The 19,009-nt window shown below is 38.4% G+C and overlaps 1 protein-coding gene across 3 annotated transcripts in view; it reads left to right on the top strand.

The window, feature by feature from the left end:
• RIC8B (RIC8 guanine nucleotide exchange factor B) overlaps nt 1–18,517 on the top strand; it is a 38,577-nt gene extending 20,060 nt beyond the window's left edge. For all 3 annotated transcript variants that reach the window (XM_086611123.1, XM_086611124.1, XM_009980287.2), the window contains 6 exons: nt 3,110–3,263; nt 3,601–3,696; nt 6,244–6,388; nt 6,543–6,687; nt 8,960–9,079; nt 16,999–18,517. In XM_086611123.1, coding sequence (XP_086467249.1) covers nt 3,110–3,263; nt 3,601–3,696; nt 6,244–6,388; nt 6,543–6,687; nt 8,960–9,079; nt 16,999–17,110 — 772 coding nt within the window. In that variant the 3' untranslated portion in view covers nt 17,111–18,517. The remainder of the gene's footprint in view (nt 1–3,109; nt 3,264–3,600; nt 3,697–6,243; nt 6,389–6,542; nt 6,688–8,959; nt 9,080–16,998) is intronic.
• The last annotated feature ends 492 nt before the right edge of the window (nt 18,518–19,009 follow it).

Below are 19,009 nucleotides of genomic sequence, written 5' to 3'. Positions count from 1 at the left end.
GCAGCTGTGGAGAATACGTAGTATTGGTGTGATTTCTGTCCCTGCTGTTTTCAGTCAGGAGAAGTATTTTGTGTAGAGATGCTGCCCATGCGGACCTTGTGGAGACACCAAGTCAAGGCAAGGATTCCCCGTACTTCTGAAAAGGGGAAGCAGAAAAGAAATGAGGATGGTTATCACTGGCTTGTGTCACTTCCCCTTCTCCATCAGACTCAGTGTAACACTGTTTCAGTCTTTCTGTTATGCTGGGAAACAACTTTCTCCCTCTGGTAGCTAACTGTAGCTAGTTTGTTTAGCTCGAGGTGACAGGAGAAAGACTGCAAGTGTGGTATTGTTCTGTGTCGCATTCGATTTTGATTCATGTCATGCTCAGGCTCTTTTTTCTTAACATGCTAGAAGAGCACTGCACAGTTTTGACTTCTGCAATTCACATATTTCAGCCCGTTTGCAAAACCTGAGTTTTGTCTTTGAATGCTACAGAATGCAGTAAAAGCTGAGTAATTTAATATGCTTTTCCACCAAGATTATTCATCATGAGGCAGCTTTGGAATGGAAAAGGTATAGTCAGAACTAATGCTTCTGCAAATCATCAGAAGGATCAGGGGCCTGGATCAGAGGGTCCCACTTAGTCCCCTGATGTATTTGGTCAAGTGAAACTTTCGTTCCTGGTAGGAGCTTCAATAATGAATGAGTAAACCTGTGTTAGTGGTCTATAGCTAACATAGCATTGCTAAAAACTCTGGGGCTGTGTCATCATTTGGGCTGTTCAGTATGCTGGACTCTGATGGTGCAATCTATATTGCCAGAGATGAGGTGTGAGACAGAGAGCAGAGTGCAACTTCTCGCTCTGTGTTCCACCTGGAGCCTATCAGTAAGGCAATTATAGTCTTGGATGCAGAATAAACTTTACGAAGCATCAGGGAAGCATAAGTATTATTTCTTAAAGTTGCTCATCACTTGCACTTCTCTAAGTTTGTATATCTGCAGAATGTAAGATGCTTAAGTGAAGGGTTCAGGCAGCCTGTTAAAGTGTGTTGTATAAACACTTGTGCTCTAAATGTGTTGAGAGTTTGTTTTATGCAAGCATCAGGTGTTGGGTACATGCCCTGAGCTGTGACGTACTGATTGTCAGGGTGACTCTATTTCTAATAAATAAGTAGAAGTTACCTCAAAAAAAAAAAAATCTTAAATAATTTAGCACCTGGTATTGATGTCATTATTGTGGTTCTGTCATGTCATTACTTAACATTTGAATATGAACAGCTTAAAGCACCACATATTAGAGTGAGTGCCATTTTTGCCCACTAACAAGGTTTTAATCAAGGCATTCAGCAGCTCTAAATAGGTCTTTGCTTCTGAATTTGCATATCAGGAGGGGGCTGGGAGCATGAGTGGGTGGATGTCATGTCCTAGTGATTAATGATCTCTAGGCAGCCGAAAAGGGGAGAGTAATATACGCAGTATTTCTACCCCCTGGAGTAGGAATGCAAACACTATTGTGCAGATCTGTGCATAGTCACTGACTTCCTGGTAGCTGGAGAATTTCATACACTCCTCTTCCACAAATAAAACTGTCAGTGGAGTGACAAAGATCAGAAAGCCGAGCTTCATTTATTGAAAAGAATAGCTCAGACACAGTGATCCAGAAAATTAATTTTGTAGGTGTTTGGGAACTTGGTTGTTTAATAAGAAACTGGTAAAAAGAGAACTTTTGATGAAAGGCCTGAAGCCACCAAATATTTGTTGAATTTCAGTCTGTTTTGTTTCTGGCTATTCCTGAATTATTGGAGAGGAATAACTTCCATGGTATAAAAGACATATCTTAAACAAATTAGAAAGAAAACAAAGCAAACAAGCTTTCCAAAAAGTAGTAGGTGTCTGAATTTCAGTTGCAAAAAGACCAAAAGTGAGATGGCACAATGTGGAACAGCCACCCAGTCTGATCAGACCAAAACTAGCACATTTGTTAGAAATCCTGTTACGTTTGATTGCTGTGATTTACTTTCTCTTATTCTAATTCTTTGTTAGAATTGTATTAATAACATAAAAACTGAGGGAAGCTTTAAAAGCATTAAATGAAGTTGTTTGAAAAGTTTTCTCTATTCTTGAAACACTTCACCAGTCCTTGAAACATCGGTCCTAATAGTTCGTTGATAGCTTTGAGGTCTGCATGCAAACCTAGATAGTCCTGTAGTATTTCTGAATATATCCATTTGTAAGTTTAGTTGGGCATCAGCAAGTAAATAATGACAGAATTCTAATTTTTGCAGCATCTGTGTAATTTAGCCCTATATTCAGGAAGAATTCAAACGCAAGTCTGTATAATGAGAACAGGTAGATAGCAAACTCAGGGGATGTGTACCATACCAGAGACCCCTGCAAAGTAAGTTCCATCTTACTCCTTTAAAGAGGAGGGAGGGAGGGACTAATTTAAATCACTTAATGGATATTTGGGAAGCGCTTCTCTTTGTCCTTTGTAGAATGCAGTCTGCTAGTTACTGAAAGGTAGTGCTTAGTAAATAAACCTGCATCTTTTTTTTTTTTTTAATATGTTAAAAGCCGCCTGTATTTCCTATGCACTACAAGCTAGGAAGAAGTGGAAGTGTTTCAGGGGACCTGAGAAATTGCCACTGCACCTCGCTGTGATAGGAGGAGGGAATGTTTTCTGTGGTGTACTTTGTCACATTAATGCTGGTAATACGAATGCACTGTAAAATGTTTTGAGTTTCAAGGAGGAAAAAAACTCTGACTGCTGCAAATCGATGTGAGAGTTCCCCCTGCTGTCCTGCAAGATCAGCTGCTGTAACACACTGCTGGAAGCTGTGCCTTATCTATGGGAGAGGGTACTGGGGAGGTTGGAAGTAATGATGCACTGCTGCAGTACAGCTTTTGGAGCTTTTTGTCTTTCTTCTTCCTTGTTTGTTCCAAGAGCCAGCACTTGGGCGATAAAGCATACCACCTTCTTTAAAACCCAGAGAGTGGCAAATAAAGCATTGTTTTGAGTTGCAGGGCCTCTTTTTGGTTGCAGTTGTATAAACAGTTTATGGGGAGTTGTACTCTGTTTTTAATTCTTTCTTCCAAATGAATAATGAATTTTTAAAATCTGTTTCAGCAATGCAATCAACCTCTTAAGCAATGTTCCCGTTTCTTGCTTGGATGTTCTTATTAGTCCATCATCCCAAGAGGAAACAGATATAAAATACAATGGTATGAATATGAGAGCAATTCAAATTTTACTGGATTTCATGGAGAAGAGAATAGACAAGGTATGAGCTGCAAAGATTTTTTCACAAAAGGGGCCTCTCTCATTAAAGCAAAATTGCACACATGTAAAGCTTCTTACAGACCTTTCAGACAGTATTTAGCACAAATACGGATGTCCTTGCTTCTAGACTGTGAAAAACCTCAAAATTGAGAACAAATTCCTGTGAATATCTGAAGCATATTTGCTTGTGTGTGAGGATGAACGTTTAGATCTTTGTTTATGTCTGTATGAAGTTCATGTTTTGACTGTCATATAGGACTTCATTGAAGGGTTTATAGTATTTAAAAAATGAAAATTTGCTCTTAAAAGTGTTTTATTTTTATTTGGTTTTATTTTAGGGAAGCAGCTATAGAGAAGGTCTGACTCCAGTTCTCAGTTTATTAACTGAATGCTGCCGAACTCATAGGAATATCAGGAAGTTTATCAAAGCTCAGGTAAGTAAATATTCATCAAAATTTGAATATGAAGCTAATGATAAACTTTTTGAGTTTATCAGTGTAAGACACTGATACTTTAAAAGTATGGATAGTTTCATATTAAATTACCCACAGAGTTCTCTGCAGTATTTTTTTTCTGTTAGGTCTCTGACAACTGTCAGCTATAGAAATAATTTTTCAGTTATGTAAATCAATATATATTATGGCCTAAGTTCCACAATATATTTTGTAGAGCTGTTAAATAATAACGTTAGGAGTATTGCAAAGCTGTGTTAATGTGGGTCACCATGGATCGTGTGACACAGGGGCAGAGAACTCAGTGAGGTCTGTCCTCTTACATCCAGCATATCAAAAAAATTTTCAGTGCAGTTAATAAAACTTTGCAAAGCTGTGAGGCAGCCAGTGAGGCTACAGGTGTTTCAATGGGTTCTGCTTGAGCTTTAGTTTGACCTCAGCAGGAAGGAGTCACTGGAATTGAAACTTGTGTACCAGTGCACATCAGCTGTTCTGTCAGAGTAAAACTCTGTCCCTGAACAGAGGCACACTTCATCGCTTGGTCTCTTAGAAGAGCTGTTGAATACAGTACAGACTGGGGGTAGGCTTTTTGCAGGAAAAAAGATTTCCATGCCATGGTTGAACATCTAAAGGATCACTGTGGCATGGCTTGGTGGTTGGGTGTCGTGTTTTCTGTTTGTGTTGCTGCTTTTCCTGAAGTCAAGTGGAGAGAAGTTGAAAGATGAGCAAGGGAGAGACAGCTGAAACCAGCTAAGAAATGTTCTTTTTCCTAAGACGCAGTGATTTTCGGGTTGCATCTTAGATGCCACTCCCAGATTAAGGCTGCACCAGAATTCATAAACAGTTTATAATGGAAAAGAGCATTGTTCTGCATATGTTTTTTGCCTCTTCCATCTATACCAGAAAAGTGTTCTTGAGGAATTTAAGAAACTCGTTCTTAGTGTTTATTGTTTTAGTTCACAGCAGTTCTTTTCTAGGATACTCTTCTGATCTGTTAAGTAAAAAAAAAAAAAAATCTCAGAGCCAAATGATCAGAAGTTAGAAAATGAAGTTGTCTGCATGTTTTTACAACATCTCAGTGTCTAGATGTCAGGATATAATTGCATGCTGTCTCTTACCACAGGACCACTGCCTCACATAGTGCACAGAATGGATGGATGCTGCTAACTGCATGACCGGATGTTTGACATTTTGAATTACCCTTATTGTTAAGTGTTGGCCTTAGGCTTTATTTATTGTGCACTATTCAAATTCTGATCTGAAGACAGAATGATTAATTTCCTCATGGACTGTCCTATGACACTCATCGCTGTATTATTATTGGAGTATTCTAAAAACATTAATTCATTCTTACAACACTCTGTGAAATGGCAGTCATAGTACTATCCCCACTGGGGAAAGTAAGCAGGGACAAAGTGAAATGTTTTTCCTAATTGTTTGAAAAAAAACAGACTCCATCTTTTTCAAACTAAGTATTCAAAGTAGGCAATGCTATAGCATTCATTTATTTAAGTATTGCTTCTCAGGGAGTCTGATTTCAGTAGTAATTGTGCAGTAATTTTGCACAGAACATGACATTTTTACATTAGACACCTAGAATACAAAGGACCTGCAGTTTCTCATGACAGTTAGTGACATCTTTGGTTTCTTTCCTAATAAACCATTGAAGATTTATAATTCTTACAAGAGTCTTCAGACCATTAAATATTCCATGTTACAGCCCAGATTCGTTTGCAGATCATATAATATCCTGTAAGTGTGAAAAAATTAATGTAGGTTTTGAGTCCGAAAGCATATATGCACAAGGAGGCAGAAGTTAGGTTGCAAACCAGCCATATTTCAGGCACCTCTTGAAGGGTGAAGTTAACAATATTAATGACATTTAATGAGAAAATAGTGTGTTTGAGGGAATGTTAAATAGTATTTTTCTCCAAAATGTTATTGAAACTTAGCTTCAGCTTTTAAAAGAATGTTTTCTGGGCAAAGTACGCATTTCCTCTATACAGTGGAGCAAACTTTTGAAATTCATGGTACTAGAACTTGCAATGTGACTTATTTTCCTGCTTTTTCACTGGAGGTGTATTCATTGTTCTGTATAAATTACACATCATGTCTAATTATTGTAATTCATTGTAAGTTTCCTTAAGCTGGTATTTTTAGTGCTTTCGCCAGATATTTGAGCAAAACAGAAGAAACAAAGAACACGAGGTTACTGCTGCCTGTTGGCCAACTATTTTAGGAGACCCATTTGTGCTCTTAAACTCCTAGTAGTTGTCGTCTTTTTTGCAAGTCTATGTTTGGGACTGAGTACTCTTCTGCCAAGGATGGCAGACCAGAAGGCCTGAATATGTTAAGAAGCAAGAGTCATTACTAGTGCATGTAAGCATAATTGGGTTGATTTTATTCTTCTTTTTGAAGGAGCAAGGCTTACAGTATTTTTATTTTCGATTGACTGTGTTTGTTTCTGCAAGGACTGGGTAGATATTGCCATGCATTCTATGCTGTTTTTTCCTTTTTTTGTGCTGCTAGGTACTGCCTCCATTAAGAGATGTATCAAATCGTCCAGAAGTCGGCACAACAGTGAGAAACAAGCTTGTGCGCCTCATGACACATGTTGACCTGGGAGTAAAGCAAATTGCAGCAGAATTTCTTTTTGTTCTTTGTAAAGAGAGAGGTAAAAATTACTTTTTCTTATTGCTTTTATATAAGGTCTTGCTGTAATTAGTGTATTTGCCTCTTGCTGTAACTTTTGATTCTTTTAACATTATACTGTTTTTTGTTTAGTGGTTGAATATAGCTGAATGATTTTCCTGTATCACTCTTTGCAGTTGACAGCTTGTTAAAATATACGGGCTATGGTAATGCAGCAGGATTGCTGGCAGCAAGGGGCCTGTTAGCAGGAGGAAGAGGAGATCATTGGTACTCAGATGATGAAGATACGGATACAGAAGAATACAAATCTGCAAAGCCAAAGTATAGTATTGTTTTCAGTTCTGCATATCCTGTTGCAATTTAGATGTTTTGACATAATTTATTTGTTTCACCTACTCCAGAGAGGCCAGTTTTGGACTGACATGCTTATATTAACTACTGTTTCCTGTTGACTTCATGGTCTAATTATTGAGGAAACAACCTCAAATAGTGACTATCATATAGTCAAATGTCTCAAAAAAAAAAAAAAAAATCACTGTGAGAATGATCTAACTTCAGTAGGGGGAACTTTGTAAAAATGGAAACTTGTCAAAAAGAAATAAGGAACAAAAATGGGAAATGTTTGTGGATGGCCTAGGAGCAGTTTCAAGATGTGTATTAGAGGCTCAGAGTACATGTGTGTTGTGCATTTCAGTGGATACTTAAAAAGATGGAATTGTTAAAGGAGAGTAGAGGAGGCTATCGGAGATGATACTGTAAAAGAGCATCAAAGCAGGCCAAAAAGGTTTTGAAGAGCGGTTTAATGGAAGCATTAAAAATAAAGAGAACCTTCTTCACAGGTTGATCAAAAGCTGGAAGCCTGCTGTATGTATATGATCATCAGATGGCTGAGAGATAAGTAGGCAGAGAAAGGGGCAAGTCCACAGTAAAAAAGCTAAAGGAATGCTTTGCATCATTGTAACTATGAGGAAGTTTGAGGGAGTTGGCAGGTGGTACCCTTTCTTTACAGGCTATGAATCTGAATAACTATTTAAAATTTAAGTTGAAAAAAGATTTTTGAACAAATTGAGAAAATTTTAGAAAAAAATTATAGTAGCAAACTTAGCAAGGATGGCTTTTGCCCCAGATTTTCCAGGAACTCACACGTAGTTGCCAAACTGCTAACTATTGTTTGTGGGGTATATCTCTGTAACAGAGAAAATAAAGGTTTCAAAACATGCCTTAAGGTTTTAAGCAGGACTTTGTGAAAAAGGAACAAACCAGTAGATCTAGTTGCAGTCAGTCACATTGCCTGGTACTAAAATTTCCCTAAAGAATCAAGTAGGTCACAGAGGTAAATATAGAAAGAGCGAAATAACTTCTATGAAGTTATGCATTGGGAATCCAATATGTTTGTTTGAAAGATTCAGCAATCATACAGAAGGTCTGTCTGTTGATTTTTATTAATCATAATTGATTTGATGATAGCGGTTTCCGTTTGTCATGTTACATGTATGACTTGATGCCATTTTAAGTAGTTCTGAAATTGTTGATAGTGGGCATCTGAAGTGTGTTATTTTTCCACTTTACTATGTTTTCCTTGAATTGCCCAGACATGATTAGGTATATGATGGGGGGAGTTGCAGCTTATTGAAAGATTCTTATTAAGGAACATGAATGAAAGACAGGTTTAAATGTATGAGAAGTTACAGCAATTATATTGCTTCTATGCTAAGAAACGAACTCTAAAACAGGAGGTTTCTTTTTATTTCTGCACTTCAGGATTTTTTTTTCTTGCTCTTTTGTCTCTGCTCTTCTTTCAAAAGCCTAACATCCAGTTATATGCCTACAACTATAACATCTATTTAATTAAAAGCTGACGCTTAAATGAAACATTCAAGACAACTGTCAGTTGATTTATGCATCTGATTTTCTGTATTGTTTTTAAATGTTTGTGATTAAACTGCTTGAAAAGATAATTTGCCCTGGAAGTGTTCTTTAAAACTACTTCTCTGTTTTTGTTACCATTTATGTATCGCCGTTCACTTGTTTTAACAGTGAAAATAAAACTAGCATTGTAAATTCTCAAAGTAACCTTAATTTGGTTTGAACAAAAATCATCATGGGAGGGGAATAGTAAACTAATTCAACAGTGCTTCATGAGTAAGAAACTGTAACTGGAACCTGTCTATAGTTTCAAAATTAAGCCTCTACAGAATTAGTTTCAAACATGTATCTGTTGTTCTGTTCCGCATCTATGTCATTATTTCTAATTACATTGCCATTATTGCCATCATTATTCCCCTGGTTTCAAACTGCTTGTATATGAGTTACAACATAACAAGTATTAGTGCACTGTGTGTTTCTGAGTAGCTAACAAGAAATTAATACCGTGAATCAAGAAGATAGTATGACGATTCACAGGAAAAAGGCTACAGAAAAGGTATGAATATGATGGTTAGCTATTTATAGTAAAAACTTTCATGTGCAGTTCAGACAGTTTCAGTCTTGTTGATTTCTGTTAGTGTGTTCCTCTTTCCTCCTATCAAGAAGATAGACAATGTACATACATATTTCTATAGAAATGTAAACTGTATTGTTTTTCCACCTCCAGCATTAACCTTATCACTGGTCACTTAGAAGAACCAATGCCCAATCCAATGGATGAAATGACAGAAGAACAAAAAGAATATGAAGCTATGAAGCTTGTCAACATGTTTGATAAACTTTCCAGGTATTGTATTACAGCTGCATTTGAGGGAGGCAGCTCATACCCTGACTCTTTACTAAGGTCTAGTGCTTCAAAATAGAGCTATAATCAACTTCTTGGAGGATTAGGATCACTTTAACTGCGGAGAAAGATGTTTAGCACTTCAAAGAAGAGAGCGATATGTAACAGGACTTCCGAGGAAACCTCTTTTGGAGAGGACTGGACTGGAGAATCAGGAAGATCTGGTGGTGGGGGGACCTGCCTCCTAAATGGATAGGCTGATAATAATGAAAATAATTTCTCCTTTTAAAGTGTGGGACGCAATCCAAGCCCAAGGCTAGTGTACTCATTTTCCCCAAGTCAATGAGCAGCCTCTCATGGTAACTACTTATGTCTGCTGCTTAAATGAAGAACAAATACAGTATGAAAACGGTTGTCACCAGAAACAATAAATTCTATAATGGAACAAATAAAAGGGAATTTACAATGAAGAATTATTGTGGATTTATTAGAATAAGTGTGGACTGGATTACAAATGAGCCTTTATAATTTGTTTTAAATGACTGAGGTAATGCCATAAAAGAAAATGGTACTTAATGTGACATGAACGTGTATGTTATTAATACAGAAAGTTTATTTTTATTTTTATATATAACTTTCTATGTACAAAAAGGGAACAGACCCATGTTGTTAGCTGTGGCTTTTTTTCTCTTTGACTCAGTATGCCTAGAATTTGCTAGTTTTTCTTCCCTCGTACTTGTAGCCATGTTGGAGTGATTGCTCGTAGTTCGTTTTCTGCGTAAGCTAAAGTTTTACATTCTTGAGGAACACTTGATGTAATACTAATTTACCATTAACTGAGCTGTAGGAATGTAGGCAAATATGTAAGTGGATCATTCTTCAAACATGGGAAAACTCAGCAGCTAGAAACATGTTTGTGTTTTCTGAGAGTCTGTAGATACTCAAATAACAAGATCTATTCAGGGAAATTCAGCAAACCAAGTATTTTTACGTCTTTATTGAAGATTAGAAATACAGCAAAAGATATGGGAGAATCTGTATTTTTTAATTAGCTGACAAAGACTGAATTATAAGCAGGAGTGAAAGCAGGGGAGGATCTCGGGACAACTAATCTGAGACTGTCAGTGAAGTAACTGGATTTTATTTCACATGATTTGCATCGAAAGCAAGTGCAGTATGTTTCAGTCTTTTTAATAGAAGAAAATGCAAGGCACGTGTAATCTTAATAACTACTATGTGAAATGGAACGATTGCTATATAAGCTGGAGAATTGAGATGCTGAGTGTTAGAAGTACCACAATAAAATGACTAAATCTCTAGATTGAGACCGGAGACACACTGAGACTGAAGACAAGTCGGTTGCTATCACTATAGCAGTTACACAAAAAGTCCGAATGGCGTTGCTGTCGCCTAAGAGCCTTTTCAGCGCAGAGGACTGGAGGCACCTGCTGGGTTGCCTGCTACAAACTGACAATAACTAAGCAGCTGGTGCCCTGTGTCACTGCTTATCCTCTTGGCCAGTAGCATTGCTTTCACCTTGGGCTTTCTGTGTCAGTTACATCCACCTGCAGCTTCTTCTATAGTACTTCAACTGCAAACACTTCAGGACTGGGACTCTCTTTGTCCTAAGGTTTTTGTTTGTTTGTTTTTAGTATAGTGATTACTGTGGGACAGTGTTGTTGATGTGACCCCTTTAGGTGCTGTGATAACATGAATAAAATCACTTGACTGTTCTTCCCACCCTTTTTGTTTTACTGAAAATTGGGGGTGGGGGGGAATGCTGGCAGGAAGTAAAAAGAAAGTAAGCCTTGGTTTTGGGAGGCTGTGAAATGTTTTTAATGAATGTAATTGAGTGCAATTGTGGGTTTTGCAGATGTTGAATAAAATAGGAAGCAGCCAGTATTGTATACAAGAAGAAAGAGTTAGTAACATGCTGATAGTAGTGGGAGTCCCTCCATGTTTTTGGAATTGAACACTTATGCCTCCAGCTTGAGTCTCTCAGTGCTGGGAGTTTTCAGAGACTTAAATCTACTGTGGAATGCACTTTTTTCCCTTGGTTTGCAACCTACAAATTTAAACTGGAGGTTGCTTTGATAGGAGTCTGCAGTTGATTCTGGGTTTTGAATCTTTGCTTTGAGGCAGACTGCTGGTGGCAGGTTTCCTACTTCTGCTGGTCTTTGTTGTTGTCACTGTAGGAGGGGACACGAACTGAGCAGTTTCAGTTTGGTGCAGTGCTTTCCTTAGGGGAGGAAGTTGGACAGGGAACCAACAGCTCCTACTTCTGATCTTGAACAAGTTTATGTAACTGTATCTGTGAAGCTTCAACAAGATCTGTTTGCCCAGAGAAGTTGTGGATGCCCCATCCCTGGAAGTGTTCAAGGCCAGGTTAGATGAGGCTTTGGGCACCCTGGTGTAGTGGAGGATTTCTCTGCCCATGGCAGAGGGGTTGGAACTAGATGATCTTTAAGGTCCCTTCCAACCCTAACCATTCTATGATTCTATCTTAGAGTGAACTTGTATGATGTACAGCAAAACTGGTTTGCTTAGTACACTTGTATTGCCCCAGTAATAGAAGCTGAGCTTTGAAGAGGTGGCATGCTTCTACTGGAGAAAGGTATGGGGGAAAAAAAAAAAGATGAAGGACTTACAAAATTGCTTCCCTTCCTGACTGATGAGGATAATCAGGCCAGTCTGTCACTGGGATGTTCTAGATTTGTCCTCGACTGGCTCTGAATTGTTTTTGAACAGTTACCTGATGACAGATTGAACTCAGAAAACAAATTTGCAAAACAGTACTACTTCATTGAAAAGTGTAGCCTTCATTAATGGCTGCTGTTTATGCTGTACTCTTTTTGTACAGGTTTATTCAAACTATAAGTAATAAAGTGGCATTTTCTCCCTTGTCCTGTAAGATGCCAGTGGATTTTTGCTTTCCAGGTTTCTCTTTATTTTCAGTATTGGCACTGACAAATTGAAGCTGCTTTGAGGTGATGTAAAGCTGATGCATGCTTTTGGTCATTTCAGGTCTTACTTCCAAAATTTTTTTTCTTGTCGATGGTAATTGACCATCGACAAGGCTAAATTAAAATTAATCACCCGGTTTTATAAAAATGTATGAAGGAAAGCTGAATATTGTTTGTGAATCCATTTCCCCTGCCTCAATATTTTAACATGGACTTGGATTCTACAAAAGCTTTTCTAGAAATTAATATTTTACTCAGATTTGCCTGGATGAAATTACTTTTTAAAATCACTAAATATATAAAAATTATAAGTGTAAATGAAAATGAAAAGTCTTGATTACTGCAGCTTTTGGCAGATGTAGATGTTACTTAGGTAGTTTGCTGTATGCCTGAACTTGGCCCTGAAGTAACTTGATGGGATCTGTTTGCAGTAAAGGTCAATAATATCTTGTTGATTCATTGAGAATTGTTTGGTGACTGTAAACCAGTGTCCTCTGCCTGTGATGGACATCTTTGAGCTTTGAAAAACTCCCCAGATGTGCAAAAAGATTTAACTCAACCTTTCATTTTTACAAAATACCGAGTTAGCCACCTTAAATCAGTGTTGTATGACATTGTGTCTGTTTATATCATAGATTATTGGAAATACTCTGTGTTCATTAAAATGTCTGGAAAAAAGCTAACATTTTTTCCATTGTAAATGGTAGGTAGAATTGTATATTAATTGACTAATTTAAAATGTCAGGATGCTTTTTCCAAGCCAACCTTGTATTAATAGCAAGAATCCTTTTGCTGATGAAACGGTCTCCAATTATCGCAGCTTGGGTTTTGTTGTACATTGAACAGAAGTCAACAAAACGAGTATGTAAGAGAACCTGTCTAAATAAGCAACCATACTCATTAAAAACACAAAATTAATCATAGAATGAATGAAGAAGGCAATGTTACATAGATTTTTTTTTTTTTCCTTCTCTTTCTAATCATAGAACAAAATAATGTTACATGAAAGGATCGGAACTATTATGTAGTACTCAATTATAAGGAGGTGAATAGGTCCCTAACATGCCATTTTATCAAAGGAGCAGACTGGTGTTTACATGATGGCTGTTTTATTACAGACACCGTCATTAATTCCATGTGTCAATACTGCCCTATAGCACATAGAGCAGACAAGAAAGAGTTACCCTTTGAAACAAGGGAATGCTTTTTGAGTCGTTATCAAGCTAAATGGCAAGCAGGAAGCTAGAACTTATATAGCTATATTTGAAGGGACTCTTGGGAGATCTGGAAGTGGAAGAAGAGAATGCATTTTACCAACTGTTTAGTTATGGTGTGTTTCTAAGTGCACTTGAATAGAATGCTTTGTTTGCATTAGAAAAATGAATGTTGCCAGAAGGTGTGTTTGAGTATATGGGAGGTCATATGAGGATGTGCAAATATGTGTAAACGCGCACGTTGTGTACTTGTATGTATCTTCATGGATACAGAAGTATTCCCGCTGCCACCTAATGGCCTGAAGCAGTCTCTCTTCTGCCCTGTAGATGGACCATAACCATCCAGATTCTGGACAGTGAACTGTCTTCTGAGGCTATACGTGCCAGTTTCTGGTGCTTCCCTTCCCACCTTGTAGCTCACCTTAAACAGTAAGCACATCCTCAGCCAGCCCAAGTTGTCAAAGCTCAGTTGAGGTCTCTAAACAGCCAGTGCTAAACTGGAATACTGCTGAGGCTGGCGAGCTGAAATGGTTCAAATCAGGTAAGGATCAGCTCTGTGAGCTCTTGTGTGGGACTGAAGTTAGCTGAGTGATGCCTCTTGCAATTCTATCCAAAATTCTGTTATTTAGCAGATAGTCGTTCCAAACTTCTGAAGCCACCTTTGTAAGCAGCCCAGATCTTTTCATCTCTTTTGTCTCCCTTGTGAGGAGTAAGCTTTTGTCATGTTCAGAACTTGCAATCAAGTCTTCACCAGTGAAAGGATGCCATGTTTTACACCATTTTAGGACTAGGTTATGGTTAGGAAAAAAATAGGCTGATCCCTGCATCTCCTCCTACCTTTTCTTTTGGTGGCCTAGGATATTTCTGTCATCTTACAGTTTGATTTTACTGGGTAGCATTTGTCTGAGGAAGGATTCATGGAGTTCAGCCTGCTAATACAGAGAAAGAACAGCAAACTTGTAAGAACCATCATTCATCCTGTTCAAGGACTTGCAAAGCAGGAAATTATTGCAGGAACATAAAGGTAATGGATAAACATCCTTGTTATTCTATGAAATGTGAGATCAGTCTAGCTCATGGTTAAAGCCTAGAGAGGAGGAAATGAACCTCAAATGCAATGCAGCACAGATCATAATGGTGCACTTTGAAATGAGTACAGCGAGCTGAGAAACAGGCTTTTGAGCATCAGGAAAGAAGATACCAAGGCACTTCAGTGACTCAGCCTTGTGCATTCCATTGTCATGCAAAACTTGGTGCATTTATCCTCAGAAAAACCACAGACCAAGACTTGTGTGAATGGATGTGGCTTGTCTATTGCATCTGGTGTTCAGCGTCTCTGCAGATGACTCGCCAGGACAGAAAAAGTTTCTGTCAAGTTCTGAAGGATGTGAAAGTGAAGCACGAAAGGGAAGTTGTTGAGAAAGAGCTGTTTCTTTATAATTGACAATAAGATAGGACTTCTTGGAAATATTTACAGATATCTTATGCGTCCTTATGTGAGGAGAGGGAGGTCCCCATATAAGGGGACCTTGGGATCTTGTTTTCCCATGTTTCTCCTTCCTCTTTCTTGAACTGTTTCTTTATCCTTTACTAGCCATTATAATTTATTTATTACAAATAATAAATTGTAAATGTCTAGTAAATTACGTGGTTCTGTGACTTCTGGCTACAATGTGAGATTGAGCTTAGAGGGCAAGCAAAGGTGATTTTGGTTTTTGTGGCTATGTTTTTACTTTTAGGACTTAAAAAATATGAGCAAGGACTTACTCTTCAGGTTTTTCTTCTCCAAAAATAAATGTATTAGATCACTACTGAGGCTTGAACTTGAGTAAGTGGCACTGAAGACTTGTTGCGAGACTGATTACAGATTTCAAAGGACACTTGTTTTGTATTATGGTGGTTAAAGCTTAGCAGTCAAAAGGGACTTAGATGTATAGGGTTTTTTCCTGTGGAAAAAAGTCTTGGCTATTAGACGCAACTCCAAAGCACTCCAGCTTTGCCTTTGGGGGACCCCTGCAGCAGGCAGGGAGGGTTCTGGTCCTATTTGGATGCTAGATCTGCAGTCTTCAGTGTTTTTAAGCCCTTTTGAATCTGATTTTGAGTATTCTTTTGGTCTCTTCTGGAATACATCTCCAGCAGATACTTGAGTGCTCTCATTTGGGCAGAATCTGCATACTGTAGATGGCATTGCCTGCAGGAAGAGGACTTGCTGTCAGTCCTCAAGTACGGCAAGGTATCACTATATTTGATACCTGAAGTCACTGATTTCGGATATCACTATCTTCAATCAGTTTAAAGATAAGTCCTACACACACACAGAGGCAGAGTCCAGCCTATGCTCTTTGAGTACTGTCATTAGAGGCGTCCTTCCCTGGCCCTCAGCTTCCCACCCAGACCTGGTTAGCCAAACCACAGCAGTTTCTCCAGGTCCAGTTTCTCAAGTTTTGAAACGCCAACGCCACAGGCAGTGGGATTTGTGAGCTTATTGCCATTGTATCTGATTGCCACATCTGTGCAAATAGCTGCATTTCTCTTGCTGATCTCTGCTCTTCCTGAGCAAAAAAAAAAAAAAAGACTCGTGGAGACTTAATTGCTGCTTGACTGTACAGTATCTAGCGTACGCGTGCCATGTAATTCAGATGTACCTTTCTTCCCCTTCGTGTGGTTGTGTTCAGGTGAGATTGCCACCTGTGTACAAGCAGTTTTTGTCCCTTTTTTCAGCCAAAGTAGTAGTGCAGACCAGGCAGAGAGCTGGTGAAATGCCTTTGCTTCCCCATTGACTGATGGAGTTCTATTGTCTGTGGCTCAGGAGGGTGGTAGATGTGTGTTACATGGGCAGTTTTACAGGGCTGCCTTTCAAGCAAGGGGTAAAGTGACATCAAGCCTCCCCTCCTTTATTTAAGGTGACTCCTGAATATTTAGAGGTATTCTCCATTATTTATTTTTTCAGCAGAAAATCAAAATGTTATCTTTGCCCTTACAGCTTTTGCCATAATCCACATATAAATGAGGTGATAAAAAGTAAGGATTAGATTGGATTAAATAAATCTTTGCTAATACTTTTTGATTGGCTTAATCAATAATTAATCATCTCTTAGATGAGGCTGTAGCTTGTGGAGTAGATATAATTGGATTAGCTGCTGAGAGGCCTTTGGAGCTTTGAAGAGATTAAAATGGCTGTCAATCCTGTAATTAAACTGCCACAAACAAAAGTGATAGTATTAGAATCAGTCAGCTTTTTTAAAATGAATCAACAAGTACTTACACACCCCTAGTTGTGGTGCAGGCAGAGTCTGTTCTCGTATCTGAGTTATTTCCTTCCACAAGACGAATATGTATCAAATCGTTGTTTTAATTGCCGGGGCATATATTGGCCGGAACGGCAGGTGAAAGTTTAGGAAGAAATGGCTGTCAGAAGTCTGGGAAGAAAAGCTAGTTTGTGTATCTGAAACAGTGAACCTGCTCCTTGTCTTGAGCCTATTAGGCACTGACTTTTCATGGTGTCTTTAATTGGCTAAGTAGGTTTGGCCTACATGAATGAAGTCTTTATCTGTCCTACTCTTCCCCTCCCACCTATTTTGGAAGGTTTTTGTTCCTCTTTCCTCAAAACAGAGGGCTTTCGCAGAAATAATTTCCTTTTAAAAGCTCATTATGTACTAAAGCATATACTGTATGTGACTGTATTATACACATGTGAATTGATATGTGTGCATATGCTAACACAATTTTTCTAAATCTCTTACAGAGATGAAGTTATAAAACCAATGGGAGTGCGGCCGGATGGTACAATGGCTCCTTTGGAAGAAGCAGTCAGCCAGTACCATACCAACAAGCAAGACAGTTCAGAGTCAGACTAAAGCATCACCTGCTTCACTCTCAATTCTCCTCTAATCCACACTTTTTCTTAGAGCCACGACATCTTTTATCTAGGCATTTTATCCTCACATTAGCCAGCATCACTTTAACTGTTCTGTTATTGGGATATTTAAATGATGGGTCCTGTGGTGTAATCTCTGAATTTTTATTATGTCTGTTTAAAGAACATATCAACTTATTAGTTTATGATTCTTATTAATTTAAAACTAAATGTATTTCAAAGGGATAGAAAGCGAAAGCCTGCAATGTAAAATAAATTACAGAATCATAGAATGATTTGGGTTGGAAGGGACCTTAAAGATCATTTAGTTCCAATCCCCCTGCCATGGACAGGGACACCTTCCCCTAGACCAGGTTGCTCAAAGCCCTATCCAACCCGGCTTCAAACACTTCCAGGGATGGGACATCCACAACTTCTCTGGGCAACCTGTTTCAGTGCCTCACCACCCTCAGAGGGAAGAATTTCTTCCTTAGATCTAATCGAAATCGACTCTCTTTTCAGTTTAAAGCCATTACCCCTTGTCCTATCACTGCATAAAATACAATCACTTTAATTTTCCAGAATCTAGTTTTCTGAACTTTGTAGGTTTTCCCATTCTTGATATTTTATTTTTTATATTGTCTTGCCAGTCCCTTTATATAATTGTAATTAAAGAAGCATGTTTGCTTAATGGCATTAGGAGCAGAGGGTGTTTAAACTTGGAAGTCTGACTGAGCTCATGAAGCTGCTTTAGCTGGCATTCGGCAGTGATTTCGGAGCTACCCTTTTAAAAATGTCATTAGATTTCTTACTGCTGCACAATTCTGTGGATAAGTCCCTGCTTAAGATTTTACCAATGTGTCAGTCACTGACTGCTGCCAAAATTACCTTTATATTGGGAACAAGATGATGTTTGTTCTGTGTCCTCCCTCCCCTCCCCTGTTAAGACCACATGAATCTTCCCCCCACTCCCATTTTTGGTTAAGTAAAAACCTCCCTGTTCAAAACGGCATTCAGGTATGCACCCTTAAATGTTGCCATGGATGGGAGTGGACTAAAGCGAAGTGCATGTGCACAGCTTTTACTGAATTGGGGCCCACTTTTGGAGATTAACAGGTATGCCTCACTTGAAGGGAAGTTAAACTAATCAACAAGGCAATATTTCCATTTAGGGGGAACTTAGAAAGCGATGGGATAGAGAATGGGAAGGTGGGAAGGAGAAGAAAGGGTCACTTTGAACTCTGTGCTCTTCAAAAGCAAAGATTAAAGTTTCAGGCGTGCTGCACTGCTGTTGTTGCCTCTTTGCCTGCTTGGTTTCTTTCTCAGTGCATTTCTCACAGCATGAATGACACGAAGAATAATCCAAGTCCTGGTTTGTAATTCCTTTTTTTTTGTTTTTTTGTTGTTGTTGTTCGGAGACATACACATGCCATTGTTGTGAACATTTCATAGATTGGCGAAGGTTCTTCAGTTTGTCATTTTTTTTCCTGTGACTTGACACTGGTTCCCTGAATTGAGGAAGCTGGTGTTCAAAGACCTCGTTCAAAGGGAGGGCTTGGTGTGAAATCATGCTGTGGTTTCCCAGGTGAGGAGCTTCCACAGACCTCCTTAGTCTTCCAAAAGGACTAAAAAGAAATAATGCACTGCTGTCCTCTCTGCAGTTAAGTTTGTTTTCCCAAAGGACACTGGCCAGCCATAGCAATGCCTTTTTCCTTTTTTTTTATTATTTATTATTTCTCTTCAAAAAAACAAGGGAACTTAAGGACATTAATTCTATACATTTCTGTATGCTGGGACCTTTCTGAATATTAAAATCATTGATGTTTTGGGTTATGACTTGACTTGGGCTACATTGTCTGCCACATTGACATGGAGCATCACAATTTGGATAGAGGGAAAA

The sequence above is a fragment of the Tauraco erythrolophus genome, chromosome 4, assembly GCF_009769465.1.
Source record: "Tauraco erythrolophus isolate bTauEry1 chromosome 4, bTauEry1.pri, whole genome shotgun sequence".
NCBI classification, from domain to species: domain Eukaryota; kingdom Metazoa; phylum Chordata; class Aves; order Musophagiformes; family Musophagidae; genus Tauraco; species Tauraco erythrolophus.
Note: the sequence above shows the minus strand (reverse complement) of the source record. Positions and strands in the feature narration are given on the sequence as shown.